General features: G+C 35.6%; 1 protein-coding gene across 13 annotated transcripts in view; it reads right to left on the bottom strand.

Moving 5' to 3' along the window:
- Positions 1–16297, bottom strand: part of RNF19A (ring finger protein 19A, RBR E3 ubiquitin protein ligase) — a 90495-nt gene that overhangs the window by 38417 nt on the left and 35781 nt on the right. For 11 of the 13 annotated variants that reach the window (XR_012327288.1, XR_012327287.1, XR_012327289.1 and 8 more), the window contains 6 exons: positions 13839–14047; positions 13346–13387; positions 9046–9190; positions 8048–8210; positions 4926–5040; positions 4257–4418 (listed from right to left, as the gene is read on the bottom strand). Coding sequence is in view for 10 of the 13 variants with exons in the window: in XM_073794637.1 (XP_073650738.1) it covers positions 4257–4418; positions 4926–5040; positions 8048–8210; positions 9046–9190; positions 13346–13387; positions 13839–14047 (836 nt within the window). In the remaining 3 variants the exon portion in view is untranslated. The remainder of the gene's footprint in view (positions 1–4256; positions 4419–4925; positions 5041–8047; positions 8211–9045; positions 9191–13345; positions 13388–13838; positions 14048–16297) is intronic. The other 2 variants (XM_019925065.3, XM_019925063.3) reach the window with 2 other exon arrangements.

The raw sequence follows: 16297 nt of genomic DNA on the forward strand, positions 1-16297 counted from the left end.
GGAAGAGTATTCCAGGCAGAGTAAACTGCAAGTTTAAAAGCCTATAAGTGGAAGTATGTTTGGCATCCTCAACATTAAGGACAGGTGGTATAAGGGAAGAGTTCAGAGATGTAGCTCAGGAAAGACCAGAGGGGGACTTATGGGCCATGGTAGCAACTGTCGATTCCATCCCCCCGCCCCTGGTACAGTTAGAAGCACTGGGAGAATTTTGAACACAAGTTAGATCTAACTTATGTTTTAGAAATATCATTATGTGGAATGGTGAGTGGAAGCTGAAAGCTGATGGATCACTTAAGAGGCTATTACTGTAACCCAGGATAAAAGAGAGTAGCTTGGACTAGTGGAATAGCAGTAGAGATGGTGAGAAATGGTGGAATTATGGCTAAATACTGAAGGAAGCAGCAGAACTTGCTGACGGATCAGACGTAGGGTAAAAAGGGAGAAGGGAGAGTCATCATCAGCAAAGGTTTTGGCACAGCAACAGCAGAATGAAGAGGCTACTAAACAAGGGAAGGATGACTGAGAGGACAACAGGTTTTAGAGTGAAGAGTCTGGTTACAGACTCTTAAGCTTGGAATTCTTGTTAGACGTTCCAGTGCAGCTTAGGTAGAAGAGTTAGATGTATGAATTGAAGTTTAGAGGACAGTTCTAGCCTAAACATAAACTGAAGAGTGGTTTGTCTATATATTATTTAACAGGAGATTACTTAGGGAGTGCGTGTAGATAAAGAAGAGAAATCTGAGAACTGAGAGCCCTGGGAAACTCCAAAATTTAGAGGTTAGGAGAGGAAAATGAACCAGCAAAGAAAGCTGAGGAGTGGCCAGGAGATATGATGAGATGAGAAGTGGTTATCCAGAAAACAAGTAGAGAAAATGTTTTAAGAAGGAGGGCATGCTCTACCATGTCATGTGTACTGTTACAGTAAGATGAAAATCAAGAATTGACCACTATATTTGGTAACATGGAGGTGACTGGTGACTCTGCTTTGGTGGAGTGGCAGAGAGGAAATTTTGGAATGGTAGGGACCAAAATCTGATTGGAGTGAGTTCAAGCGAGAACAGGAGGTAAGGAAGAGAACATTATCTTTGCACATATGCCTGATTACAGGCAAACCTCAGTTTATTGCGCTTCAAAGATACTGTGTTGGGACTTCCCTGGTGGTGCAGTAGTTAAGAATCCACCTGCCAATGCAGGGGACACGGATTCGAGCCCTGGTCTGGGAAGATCCCACATGCCGTGGAGCAACTAAGCCCGCGCGCCAGAACTACTGAAGCCTGCGTGCCTAGAGCCCGTGCTCTGCAACAAGAGAAGCCACCGCAATGAGAAGCCCATGCACCACAACGAAGAGTAGCCCCCACTTGCTGCAACTAGACAAAGCCCGCGCGCAGCAAAGAAGACCCAACGCAGCCAAAAGTAAATTAATTAATTAATTAATTTTAAAAAGATACTGTGTTTGTTTTTTAAACAAGTGAAAGGTTTATGGCAACCCTGCTTTAAGCAAGTCTATCAGCGCCATTTTCCCAACATCATTTGCTCACTTTGCGTCTCTGTGTCACATTTTGGTAATTCTTGGAGTATTTCAAACTTTTTCATTATTATTATATTTGTTATGGCGATCTGCGATCAGTGATCTTTCATGTTACTATTGTCATTGTTTTGGGGTGCCATGAACCGCACCCATATATGACAGCTAACTTAATTGATAAATGTGTATGGGTTCTGACCACTCCACCAATGGGCTGTTCCCCCATCTCTCTCCCTTCTCCTCGGGCCCCCCTATTCCCTAAGACACAACAATATTGAAATTAGGCCAATTAATAACCCTACAATGGCCTCTTAAATGTTTAAGTGAAAAGAAAAATTGCACATCTCTCACTTTAAATCAAAAGGTAGAAACGATTAAGCTTAGTGAGGAAGGTACATTGAAAGCTAGGGCAGGCTGAAAGGCTAGGCCTTTTGTGCCATTTAGCCAAGCTGTGAACACAAAGGAAAAAGTCTTGAAAGAAATTAGAAGTCCTACTCCAGTGAACACATGAATGATAAGAAAGCAAAACAGACTATTGCTGATATGCAGAAAGCTGTAGTAGTTTGGATAGAAGATCAAAACAGCCACAACATTCCCTCAAGCCAAAGCCTAATCCAGAACAAGGCCCTAACTGTCTTTAATTCTACAAAGGCTGAGAGAGGTGAGGACACTGCAGAAGAAAAGTCTGACGCCAGCAGAGTTGGTTCATGAGCTTTAAGGAGAGAAGCCGTCTCCGTAACATAAAAAAGCAAGGTGATGCAGCAAGTGCTGATGTAGAAGCTGCAGCAAGTTATCCAGAAGATCTAGTTAAGATGCTTAATGAAGGTGGCTACACTAAATAATAGATTTTTAATACAGATGAAACACCTTATATTGGAAGAAGATGCTGTTCAGGACTCTCATAGCTAGAGAGGAGAAGTCAATGCCTGGCTTTGAAGCTTCAAAGGACAGGATGACCCTCTTACTAGGGGCCAATGCAGCTGGTGACCTGAAGTTGAAGCCAATGCTCATTTACCATTCCAAAAATCCTAGGGCCCTTAGGAATTAGGCTAAATCTACTCTGCCTGTGCTCTATAAATGGAACAACAAATCCTGGATGACAGCACATCTATTTACAACATAGCTTACTGAATATTTTAAGCCCACTGTTGAGACCTACTGCTCAGAAAAAGAAAAGATTCCTTTCAAAATATTACTGGCTCATTGACAATGCACCTGGTGACCCAAGAGCTCTGATGGAGATGTAGGACAAGATGCCTGCAAACACAACACCCATTCTGCAGCCCACAGATCAAGAAGTCGTTTCAAATTTCAAGTCTTATGATTTAAGAAATACATTCTGTAAGGCTATAGCTGCCACAGACAATGAGTCCTCTGATGAATCTGGACAAAGTAAATTGAGAACCTTCTGGAAAGGATTCACCATCCTAGATGCCATTAAGAACATTCACAGTTTCATGGGAAGTGGTCAAAATATCAACATTAACAGGAGTTGGAAAGAAGCTGATTCCAACTGTCATGGATGACTCTGAGGAGTTCAAGACTTCAGTGGAGAAGGTAACTACAGAAGTGGTGGAAAGAGCAAGAGAACTAGAAGCGCAGCCTGAAGATGTGACTGAATTGCTGCAATCTCATGATAAAACTTTCATGAATGAGTAGTTGCTTCTGATGGATAAGCAAAGAAAGTGGTTTCTTGAGATGGAATCTACTCCTGTTGAAGATGCTATGAAGACTGTTGAAATGACAACAAAGGATGTAGAATATTACATAAACTTAGTTGATAAAGCAGTGGCAGGATTTGAAAGGACTGACTCCAATTCTGAAAGAAGTTCTACTGTGGGTAAAATGCTACCAAACTGCATTGCATGTGAAATCATTCGTGAAAGGAAGAGCCAATTGATACAGCAAACTTCACTGTTGTCGTATTTTAAGAAATTCCCACAGCCACCCCAGCCTTCAGTAACCACCACCCTGATCAGTCAGCAGCCACTAACATCCAGGCAAGACCCTCCACTGGCAAAAAGATTATGACTTGCTGAAGGCTCACATGATTAAAATTTTTTAGCAATAAAGTATTTTTAAATTCAGGTAGATACTTAATATACAGTATAGTGTAAACATAACTTTTATATGCAGTGGGAAACCCCAAAATTCATGTCTTGCTTTATTGTGATATTTGCTTTATTGCGGTGGTCTGGAAGCGAACCTACAACATCTCCAAGGTATGCCTGTACTTCCCCAAGACAATTTCTTTAACGAGAACTGTGGGAATTTCTTTAAAAAGAACACGCACATTTAAAAAAGCTTATTAACTTGTACTCCTAATGGTAGTCTATGAGGGCCTTTATATGTTCCAGTTTTTGTTATAATTCCTATTTCTTTGAATAACATTAGGTTAAAGATATTTTCTACTCATTGGGCATCTGCATTTCTTCTTTTATAAACTGCAGTTCTCTTCTGTCCTTTTATTACTGATTTGTAACATTTTACACAAAATAATCTAGAATTTCTAAGACATTACATTTCCATCGGAGGTTATAGGTGCCCAGAACCATCCCACCCTCTTTCATCCATTCACCTTTCCTCAGCAGCTCATTTCTCTGATGTACTTCTGGGTGAATACTATTAGGGCTAGTAAGAGAGCAATGGGAATTCTGACTTGCATGTTACCTACAGCCTTACACTATTACTACTAGTACGTACATTTTCTTCCTTTGCTGAAAGGACTTACCTACAGCTGTGTTTGTCCCACCAACATTTATATCATTTTCATCATCAAATTCAATCCTGACTCCTTTTCCATTGCCTGCTGAGACCCCACAACCTCCGCTTCGACAGAGAGAAATCGGAACAACACCATAGACATAAGCTAACATAATAGGAACACCAATACCTAAAGAGGAATTAAATTGTTCATTACAAACCAAAAAATAAATTACAGAAACACACATTTCAGAAAGTCTTTTCAAGAGAAGGTGTACAGGAGAAAAGTGTTAGGTTTCTGCAACTCTTGCCAAAAGCGGATTTACCCAACTATTAAAGGATGCAAGCAGATTCAAAGCTTCTAGCCTCAGGTGACACATATGAGGTTAAAAAAAAGATGTAAATCTTTTTTCTTTTTCAGTGCCAGGGCTCTAAACGGTGTTTTGGTGGGGAGGAAGGGATATTAACCACTAATAATTTACCAACTATCCCTAAGGCTAGGCTCTTGAGTTTATATTACTTTTAACCAATATAGTTACAGAATGAGAGGCTATCTGTAGGCTCAAACTGCCCCTAAATAAATAAATGAAGTAACTCTCTTATCTTCAACAATATAATGCTCTGTTTTTCAAAATTCTTCCACAAAACTTTAATTCTATAAAATTTGAGGTAATTAGAATTTTTAAGCATTTCTTACCTACAGTTACTGCAGCTACAACTGGAGATACGATTACAGACAATGTTACACCACCTGCTATGGCCAAATTCCGTTTGTGCTTTGAAACATCCTTGCCTTCATATCGATTGTGAATCTTGAATTAAAAAGAAAAATGGGGGTGATGGGTTAAAGAAAAAACACATTACATATTTAATTTAAATGAAATAGACCTACATTTGTTAGAAGTTTAAAGTGATTTACCTTATAATTTCATAGTTAAGTGTCCAAATTCAAGGTAAACATATTATTGTTCTTAAACCATATTCTTATATATGATTTGCTCCTTATTAATAGTTTGGTTACATAAGACAGTGATTTAATAGATTTTACTCTGTTTAATCAATCTTGAGCAAAAGTAGTCCTTATAATCTTATTCAAGAACAGTATAAATCATGTTTTGAGCAAAGAAGAAGGAATTAAGAACATTATTTTCAACATAGTTATGAGTTGGATGTTAGATCAACAGGATTACTTCTAAGAAATGTATCATTCCACAGAATTCTAAATAAGCATCCCTAATTAGTTGGCTTCTAGGAGAGGTTTACACAGTCTCAAAAAAAAAAAAAAAACCTGACCTTAAAAAGCAGTACTAATAAGCAAACATCACTAAATAGAATCAATTTTTTTCTCAGATCCCTTTTTATGAAGAAAAATGTTATCAAATGACTCAGGACCCTGGGCTCTCACTTATAGCTCAAAGTAAGGGGTACAGAGAGAAAAAAAGAACAAATAATGTTGCCAGAGGACAGGAGTTAGATCTACTTGGCATCTTTGTAGAGTACAGGTGTTGTTAATAAACAGAACTTAATATCACCATGAAAGTTACTTGTGAGATTATTATATGAACTTCAGGAAATAGCTCAGTATCTTTGTTCTTGTGATTTTCAAGGGCTAAAGCTAATAAAGTACATTTCCCCCTGTTTCAAGACAGATTCAAAACAGCCTCAAAAGGGTACAGGTAGCCTCTAAAGTAAAATACTTGACTTAAAAACAATATTACAGATGAGGCATAATGAAGTAATCTATCATTATTATGTGGTTATTTTGAAGGCTGTAAAGTACAATGAGTCTTATGGGATGTATTAAACAGTGAAAAAGCTGGGATGGGGAGGTGGGCAAAACATGCATGGGACAAGGAACATTTCTATTTCCTAGTCAGAATTCTGTTTCCCAGAACTGACTATATGTTCCAGGGAATGGGTCTCTACACTTCCTAAATAGTCCATACAGGCAGAGATGGCAGACCTTCCCAAAGTACCTTTCATTATCCTTCAGTACTCTAGCTAATACCTGTTCCTCACCACCCTCATTCCTACAAAACTCAGCACTGAAGCAGAAAAAAGACAAAGCTAGAAACTGATGGAGCAGACTTGCAAAGGCAGGCTGCCAGGACAAAGAGTCTTGCAGATAATTCCACATCCTCAAGCACCAATGTTCAATTACAGTGATCATATCATCCCACTACTTCTGGTTCAACTTAATTTTTTCTGTTTTACTATTTTGTGCCACATTTGCTATTTGTTATTGTAAAGAAAGGCTCAGCTTTTAGGTACTTTATCAATTTAATAGGTTTTCCTGGGCTGGTTTATAACCCTACACAACCCAGAGAACACCGTTTCAGTGGAAAACTAATTCATCAACTTGCAACCATTTGAGTACAGGTTTGAAAAAAGGAGACTCGTTACTGCACCTAAGACTGAACAATGAGGTAAATAATCTCTCCTCTATAAATTATTTGTAGGTGTATGCAGTACAACAGTCTTTCTTTCCCTTCTACTTCTAAGTATCTGAATAGTTTTCTTTTCGGCAAAACCTTGCTTTGGACAACTTACGAAAAATTATTATAATCAGTATTATGTTTGGGACTTTAAACAATTACCTTCTGAAATAAACATTCGGCCCATAAATATGTTTGTCCTCAGTCTCAAGCTAATTTAAAAAATAGTATGTACTGTTATTTCTGATTATAAAAGTAATATGTGTTGAACATAAAAAAACATGGCTGTTGTATGAAAGAGAATCAGCCTTGTCTTGAGTCCTGAAAGTCAGAACTAGAATTAAATGAAACAATTAAAAGGGAAATGGATTCTGACTCAACATAAGAATTTTCTAACACTTACAGCTCCCTGGCAACAGAATGGGCTGCCTCATGAGTTGGTGGTTTCCCCATCACTGAAGTGCCCAAATGGATAGCTTGAAATTTATCAGGGATCTTATATAAAGAATTTGTGCATCTGGGTTTAAATCCCAGCTCTGCTTCTTCCTGTGTAACTAAAGATAAATTACATAAATTTTCCTAAACTTCAATATTCTAACATATAAATTGCTGTGAGGTTAAAATGAGTCAAAGTATATAAAACATCTACCACACAGTTAGAACTCAACAAATGTTAGTTCCCCTTTTTAAAATTCCTATACTTTGTTCTGCTTGGCTACAGGGTTGGGATTAGATAATTTCTGAGGTTACTTCTCAATTCTGATATTCTACTAATTTAGGCAGCAGCAGACTTCTTAGCCACTTTGTATATTATCCCTTTAATCTTTCAAAAAAGAATTATTTGCTTAGCCAATGAAGTATCACTCAGGCCAGTGGCAAGTATTGGGTGTTCAGACTTTCACAAAATTGTTGTAATCTACAAAATAGTGTATTTACTAATAGCAGTAATCTGAAGAAAACAAAAGCTTTGAATTCAAGTTGGAAATAATTCAGGAACTGGCTAATTATTCTTTGCCTGAGGGCATATGTTATTTCTCTATTAACCTTATAGACCTGACTTTACAAGGACATACCCATGAGAAAAAATGTCAGGTGTGGATTCTTTAATATTTTATATGTAAAGTTTATAATGCAAATGTACTGAAGATTCAGATAATTTTAAAGCAAGTCTACTTTTTATGCATACATATAAGCTTGCCAAACACTGAAAATTTATTACCTTATGAAAAAACAGTAACCGTTTTACACTTAAGATACCAAAAATGACCTTTGTCTTTCAAAACAAATAAATAAAAAAAAAAAACAAACACAAAGCAAAACCATCAATCCTAAATCTAAAGATTTAAAATAAGATAATAAATTAACAAGGAATCAAGCATTTTACCTTACGGCCCACATATACAGGAATGCCAATAATCATGGCAGGGATAGCAATGCCAGCTATTAAAGCAATTCCTACAGGAGCACCAACAAGTGTTCCCAGCTGCCACAATATTTTCTTCTTTCGGCTCCAGGGTTTCTTCCCCCAAAAAGTACATCCTGATGGACTAAAGGAAAAAATTACAATGTAAAGTAACTGTTGCAAAACATCACAGTAACAATTTACTACAATACATTCAGCAATAACTATAAAAGAATTCTCGAATTTAGGAATGAGGATTTTTTTCCCCTTTCTTTGAATTCTGAGTTTACTAAAAGCTAAAATATCAAGGTAAGCACCACCATAAATTACATTAAAAGGATATACTGATAACTGGGATTCAGGTTAAACATTTATCCCTAGTCCTCCATTAGCCTCAAAACCTTAGGTTAGTTTTGGAAGAGTAAATTAATGCAAAATATGCTTATTTTATCCCTGTTTTAGGCACATAATTATCTGATTATATCATAAACTCACTCAGTGGCCTAAATGAGGAAATTTATGAGAAAATTAAATGGAAATATTTATGACCTACCATAATTACATGGGGTATTAAATGCTAACTTTCTAGCTTAACAAAAAACAAAGCCGGGAATTCCCTGTCAGTCCAGTGGTTAGGACTTGGCGCTTTCACTGTCAGGCCCAGGTTCAATTCCTGGTCGGGGAACTAAGATTCCACAAGCTGCGTGGTACAGCCAAAAAACAAACAAACAAAACAAAGCCAAACAAAAAAAAAGAAGAAATTTCCATTTCCTATTTTTGACTAGTTATTAATCTCAAATGACTGGCACAATAATTGGGTTCCTATTAAATTTATGTAGCTAGAATAAAATAGATCTCTTCAAGTATCATATAAATTCCAAGCTTAAGAATACTAAGGATAATGCTGTTTCCAAAAAAAGTCCTTTTGTCTTACAATATAAAATTATATTTAGATATAAATAGCCCCTTCTAAAGCTTACCTTAGATAATGTAAATCCGAGATTTCTTTCATACACAACCAACAAAACTCACAACCACAGACAGCACATGTCATGTGATTACAGCTCCCATCATTCATCTTTATTATATAAGCAGCACACCGTGGACATGGTTTTATATCATCAGCTATTAAGAAAATAGACATGTTTAGTATACAAGACTGGTCTAAAAATAACAATTTCTAGTAGATAATTATAGCACTGCCAAAATATCTTAACATGTATGGTTTGTTAACCGATAGCTTTAGCCTGCTAATTTTAGTATATAAAGCACTTTTTTTTCCCTTCCAAGGAAAGGAACATATTTTACATTAAATTTTCAAACTGTAAACATTTTTCCAACAGTAGCAGAAAAATGAGAATAAAGAATAACAAAATAATAAAAAGAGAAATGAGAACCAAGGGCAGCTCGAGGCAAACCGGGAACTATATAAAGTTTGTCTTTGTCCCCACCCCATAGCTGTCTTCAATGAGCAGCACTTCAAGTTCTAGGACTTTTCTAACCATCTCCACTTAAATTAAATGTAGATATTCTGTATACTATTCCTTTAGTGAATGAATACTAACAGCAAGTGGCAATTTGATAGTAACCTGAAGCACTACATAAAAATAGCACTATGAGTTTACTCCTCTCTTCTAGGTAACATCAACTATAGGCACTGTAAAAATAATACAGGTATCTGTAGAAAAGCAGCCTTTTTCTCGTATTTTAATTCATACAATAGATAGATGGGCCTTGCAAAGAATCAGAACTCAGATAAAAGGGAGGAGGTAAGAGGTTAAGTACGGGTTGTATGGTTATAAACACTTAATGGAAAATAGTTTCAGAATTAAAGCAACCATTTGTTGGTTATGCTCATGACTGTTTTTAATTAGTTAACTTCGTCCATTTTATTCATTTATTCAAATGCTGTGGTATGCTTCGTGTATAGTAATATGGTTACAATGCACAAAGATGCCAAGTTACAATCAAGTGGTACATAACTTTAGGAATCGCTGACACAGAATAAGAGTTATCTCAAATTATGCAACTATTTTGAACTTTGGCATCTATTTAAATAGCAACCAGTAATTATTTACTGTTACTAGTAATCACCTGTATTTTCGAAATACACATGAGACAGTTAAGAAAAGATATGTATAGTGCAAGCCACTGAATTCAAGTATTTGTTTCAATTTCTTACATGATAAGCATTAAGCTATATTCTATTTTCCTTTCTACAAGTTTTATGGTCAGATTTTACCTGTGCTTTATCAGTGAATTCAGGTTTCCTTAGCGCTTCATTTAGGGCCAAAGCTGTTTTTTAACTTAAGAACTGGTCGATGCTCACAATTACTGTTTTAACGATTCAAACAATTTTGAGCAAACTGACAACTCTATGCAGCCAGACCAAAACACATAATTACTAGAATATAAAAATTTAAAAATCCATAAGTCATGATTTAAACGATCCAAAGAACACAAAGTCTGCATGAAAATGTTTTTAACACTGGGCATGAATGAAAAAAAGCTGGCTTTTATAGCTAATATAATAGCTAGTACATTAAAGAAATGCTAATACTCTGCTTAAGTGGCATATTAATTGATAAACTTCCTCATTTCAGAGTATTCTCAAATAGTAAATATCCCAATTAGTGGTGAGAGTAAAAAGACTCAGGCTTTGGCTCTGACATATGCAATCTTCAGAACGAACTGACAGGTGATATTCCCATTCATTTTCATGGTTCTAAAAACACAAAAAGGCCTTTTAATATGCTAAGATTACATGTTAGAGAATTAACACCATAAGCAATCTAATGATATGTGTCTCTTTTATATATTTGTACTTGCATGCTTTCACTCTCTGCATACTTGTTTGTCTACAAAAAGCTGTTTTGTCTGCTTTGTCTCGTTTCTGGAACAACAAACTGGAAAAAAAAATTTTTACTGTGCACATTAGATAATGTATTTCTCTCAAAATAGTCTCCAAATGCAAAAATCCTAAATAAAACTGTTTTAATGATTAGATGGTCAAATGATGCCCCACTCCCCAAGCATCAATTAATCCACAGCTCCTTTATACCAAAAAAAAAAAAATGTTTTCCATTTCTATTTAAAGTGTTTGGCAAAGCTTTTGTCTTTTTAAATTACTATATTTCTATTTGTTGTTAAAATATGTGCCATTGTCATATTAAGGAAAAAACACTGGGTTACCAAATATTATGTTCTCAAAAATTGTTTTAAAACTCCCCTGCCCCTGCAACATTGCCTATAAAGACTTAAAACAAAATGTTAACAGTGAATATCTTTAGGGGTGGTAGTAATAGGGGATAGGGGTAGGTGGGGAGCTGAGCCAATTAAATATATTTTTATAAAGGGGGAGAAACATGGTAACAAAAATGAAAAATACGTGTTTCATTTAAAATGCAGTAACTCAAAGTGTGTTAACTCCCTGGTAGCTATAAGAGTCTCATGTAGATGCAATACTGGCAGAGTTTAAAGACAAATATAATCATAATAGAAATTATTTAATGTACCATATAATTAAGCATACTTATTTAACTTCAGGTAACTGATTAGAAAGAAATAGCCAACCAATTATTATTATTATACCAAGCAATTATTATTAAAAGTGCAGACTATTTTTTAATGTATCATGACAACGAGAGACCAAAAAACACCACGATACCCAGAACAACAGGAATTAATAAAACTATTTCAGATGGTAGTTTACTTTCCTCTTGTCTTTCCACAAGTCAGTGAAAAGCCAAGTTCAAAGTTTTAATTTTTTTTATAGATTACATCAAGGAAACTACCACTAAATTTTTGTTCTGAGAGCTTTTATTTTTGGAACACTGTAGGTGAAAATGCATGTACCTTATATTTTCAGAACAATGAGATAAGATTTTTAAATCAACATGGAAAAATTCCAAATGAAGTTTATTTTTTAAAATAATCACCTTGGGAGGGAGGCTATTCCAACAATGCTACTATTTAACTCAAATCATTTGGAAGTTTTTCTTTCATAATTACTTTCAAAGCTACTTTATATATATAAAAAGTCACACTCATGATCATATAAGCACATCTTACTTTGGATCCACACCAAACCAGTGATTCAACTTGGCATGTTACTCTAGGTGTTAAACTTAGCTGCAACGGAACTTTTGGTTATCCCCAGAAATCAAACTCACATTAAAGGGATAATTTTAAGTGAACGTATAAGGGTTATGACCAGTAAGGCATTCCAGGACAGCACTGCTAAATAAACATAAAATCCCCCACGATGACTATAAGGAAGACCAACATTCTCTGGGATGTGACTAAATCATGATGTTTACTTTAAAATTAATAACAAAAGTCATCTCTTAGTCATTTCTTTTCTTTTTTTTTTTTTCTTTAATGATGGTTCAGATATATGCAAATCTCTAGCAGGGGACTGTGGTTTCTCTAAGTTTCCCTATCTCATATAGCCAAAGCACTTACTATGAGCTAGGAAATGTTTCAACCTTATGGATTTAAGTATTATTAGTATCTTTATCTTATAGATGAGGCAAGTAACTTGCTCAGGGTCACACAGAGAATAAGTGAAGAAGCTGGAATTCGAATCCAGACGATGATTCCAGAATCCATTCTCCTACTCTATATGTCTGTGTGTCCTGTAAGCAATAAATATCCATCCCCACTTAGAGAAGAGGGATATCATTTCCAAGGGGACCACTTAATAGCTATAGCTGACTCTACAGAGGACAGTTTAGGTATACTCAGGTCCTCTCTGAATTGCTTCTGAACCAATACCTACAGATTATTATTAATACCTTTGGAGTTCTACCCCAAATCTTTAGGAAAGGAAATAAAACAAGTCAACCAGTGAACAAGCAAGAAAATCCATGTCCATTGTATAAAATATTAAGTGTTGAATTTAAAGTTTATTTAATTTTAAATTCAACTTTAAATATTAAGACTTTTTTTTTCTAGTAGCATAAAGTACATGACTATTTTAATACACTGCTGGTAGGAATGTAAATTATTTTCTTGATAAATTTCTGTATTTTCCAAGTTTTTTCCTTTTATAATCAATGAAAAAAGTTAATATTTTTCTAAAAATGACTGAAGTTCCAATAAACAGTGAAAATTCTATGAAATATTAGTTTTTTTGAATTTTTATTCAAAGAACATTAAGATGGTCAGACTTTTTAAAAATTTAAGATTTATGAGATGTATATGTTTGCTCATGTACAGATCTCCAAGTAATTTTTAAATTCCTAGCCAAAGACACAAAGTTCTTAGTGTACTCCTCACCAAGGTATGATTCTGAATCCCTGATCCTGGAATTGGTAATATCTGTAAATAAAAATTGTATTTCACAAAACATGTAAATGAAAAGGATTCCAAAAATAAATACTGTTTTAAATCTGTAACTGGGTGGTATTTATACAATGAGAAATAATCTCTAAGGGTAATATATTCAAAATTAATATATTTTTTAAAATAGTTGCTAAGCTTTGCATAAAACACCTTTATAAACATCAGTTTCAGACCACCTTCAGCTATCAGTTATATAAATCATCACTGACACTTCCTTTCTTCCTTTTTTTTCGGACAATAAAATCTTTCCAACTCAATACCACTTTCTTCTACAGAAAGAATGAGTGCTTCTGGGACAGAAATGCTAACACGTAAAACACTTTAGAAAATTGAAAGGATACAAGGACTGAATATTACATTTTTAAATTAAAATAACTGGTGTTCTATATGTGTAAAATATTTACTAGAAGAAGTTAGATGTAAATACCTGCTGCTCCAGACTCTTGACTATAACTAATGGACGAAGAACGTATAGTTCTCAGACGTAAACTCTGGGCTCTCTCCTGTCGAGCAGCATCACAGGTCTGATTGGGGTGCCAAATCTGTTTACAGTGGTAGCAAAACTCTGTTCCACAGCCTTCTCGCCCACAAGTTAATTTTGGACAGCTAGCACATCCGAATGCTATCACAGCATACCTTTACAGAACAAGAAAAAAGATTTAAAATGTGATGTAAAATAAGAGATACTCAGTAAGTAAAAATACTATCCAATTTAAATGCTATTTCAGAAAAAGTTTTCTATTTATGCATGAGCTAACAGTCAGAAACCCTAAAACTATCTATCTCATCAATATAAAAATGGGGAAAAAATAAACAGTTCACAAATGAAGACATATAAATGCCTAAAAAAATTATTAAAGTTTAATTTTCAACTTTTAACTAGGACACCAAACTGTATAAATAGCCTAGTCCTAATTTTATAAAAATTCTATTAAGTTAGTATTATATGCACATAGAAAAGACTAAAAAGAAATATACCAAAAGTCTTAACAGTAGTTTCCCTGGTATTAGGGTTTTTTCTTCTTTATATACTTATATATTTCTAATTTTTACAACTACTTGTTAATGCTAAAATCAGAAAGATAAAAAAATTACCTATTTAAAATTATAATGACTATGGATCAGCTATACCTATCAGTTAATGGCAAATGAGGCCAATTCATACATTTTGTGAATATCTTGTGTTTATGCATAAATTCTCATATTTTTGTTTTTAAGATGCATGGCAGAAGTTGTCTTTGGTGCCAATCTCCTAATAAAAGGTACACAAACTCTAATTTCTCCATCAGGAAATTTGTTATTTTGCTTCAGAAAAAAAACCTGAGAACAGCAGATTTGTGACTAATATCTATTTTCTGAGTTAATATTTTTGGCACTTTAGGAATTTCTGACTTAAAATAAATTCTGGGCACTCTTAGACATTTATCCCAGAGAAATGAAAACTTAAGTTTACACAAAAGCCTGTATACAAATGTTTACAGCAGCTTTATTTGTAATAGCCCCAAAACTGGAAACAGCCCAGATGTCCTTCTTCAACAGGTAAATGGTTAAACAAATTGTGATGCATATATACCATGGGATACTACTCAATAACAAAAAGGAACTACTGATACACTTAACAACTTGGATGAATCTCTGGGGTATTATGCTGAGTGAAAAAAGTCAGTCTCAAAAAGTTACATACTTTATGATTCTATTTTTTTTTTTTTTTTTTTGAGGTACGCGTGCCTCTCACTGCTGTGGCCTCTCCCGTTGCGGAGCACAGGCTCCGGACGCACAGGCTCAGCGGCCATGGCTCATGGGCCCAGCCGCTCCGCGGCACGTGGGATCCTCCCGGACCGGGGCACGAACCCGTGTCCCCTGCACCGGCAGGCGGACTCTCAACCACTGCACCACCAGGGAAGCCCTATGATTCTATTTATATAACATTTTTGAAATGACAAAATTTTAGAAATGGAAAACAGATCAGTGGTGGCCAGCAGTTAGGAATGGGGTGGGGTCAAGGAGCAGGCAGGAGCGAGGTGGATGTATTTAAAAAGAGCAATATGAGGGATATTTGTTGTGATGGAATTGCTCAGTACCTTGACTATGGTGGTAGATATGGATACACAAACCTACAGGTGATAAAATGGTATATAACTAAATACACACACAAAGATAAATACAAGTAAAACTAGGGAAGCCTGAATAAGATTCAATATCGATATCCTAGTTGTGATATTGCTTTATAGCCTTGCAAAATGGTACCACGGAGGAAAACTGTTTGAAGGATATAAAGAATATCTCTGTAATATTTCTTACAACTACACATAAATCTACAATCATCTCAATAAAACTTTCAATTAAAAAAGCCTAGTGTTTGAAAGAGAAACAAACAAGTCATCTATGCATAAGAGGCTTTTGTAAATATCAAACGTTTTGCCTAGAAATTTAGGGGAGTTTTTCAGGGCTCCTCTTCTTACTGGAATAAAATTTAAATAATAGTTGTAACAGAGATTTTTATTGAATTTCAAGATAATCTATTAAATTATGCAAAATGTTAGGAGTAAGGAAGTTCCTCCAATTTTGGACCTCTTGCTTAGTATCTTAGTATCTCACCCTTTAAACTTAAATTTTACATATGAAATTCCAATTTATTTATTTATTTTTGCGGTACGCGGGCCTCTCACTGTTGTGGCCTCTCCCGTTGTGGAGCACAGGCTCCGGACACGCAGGCCCAGCGGCCATGGCTCACGGGCCCAGCCTCTCCGCAGCATGTGGGATCCTCCCGGACCGGGGCACGAACCCGTGTCGCCTGCACCGGCAGGCGGACTCCCAACCACTGCGCCACCAGGGAAGCCCCCAATTTATTTTTGATAGGCCATTTTCCAACTACCATTGTCTATC

Source organism: Tursiops truncatus, chromosome 17 (genome assembly GCF_011762595.2).
Source record: "Tursiops truncatus isolate mTurTru1 chromosome 17, mTurTru1.mat.Y, whole genome shotgun sequence".
Taxonomy (NCBI): Eukaryota; Metazoa; Chordata; class Mammalia; order Artiodactyla; family Delphinidae; genus Tursiops; species Tursiops truncatus.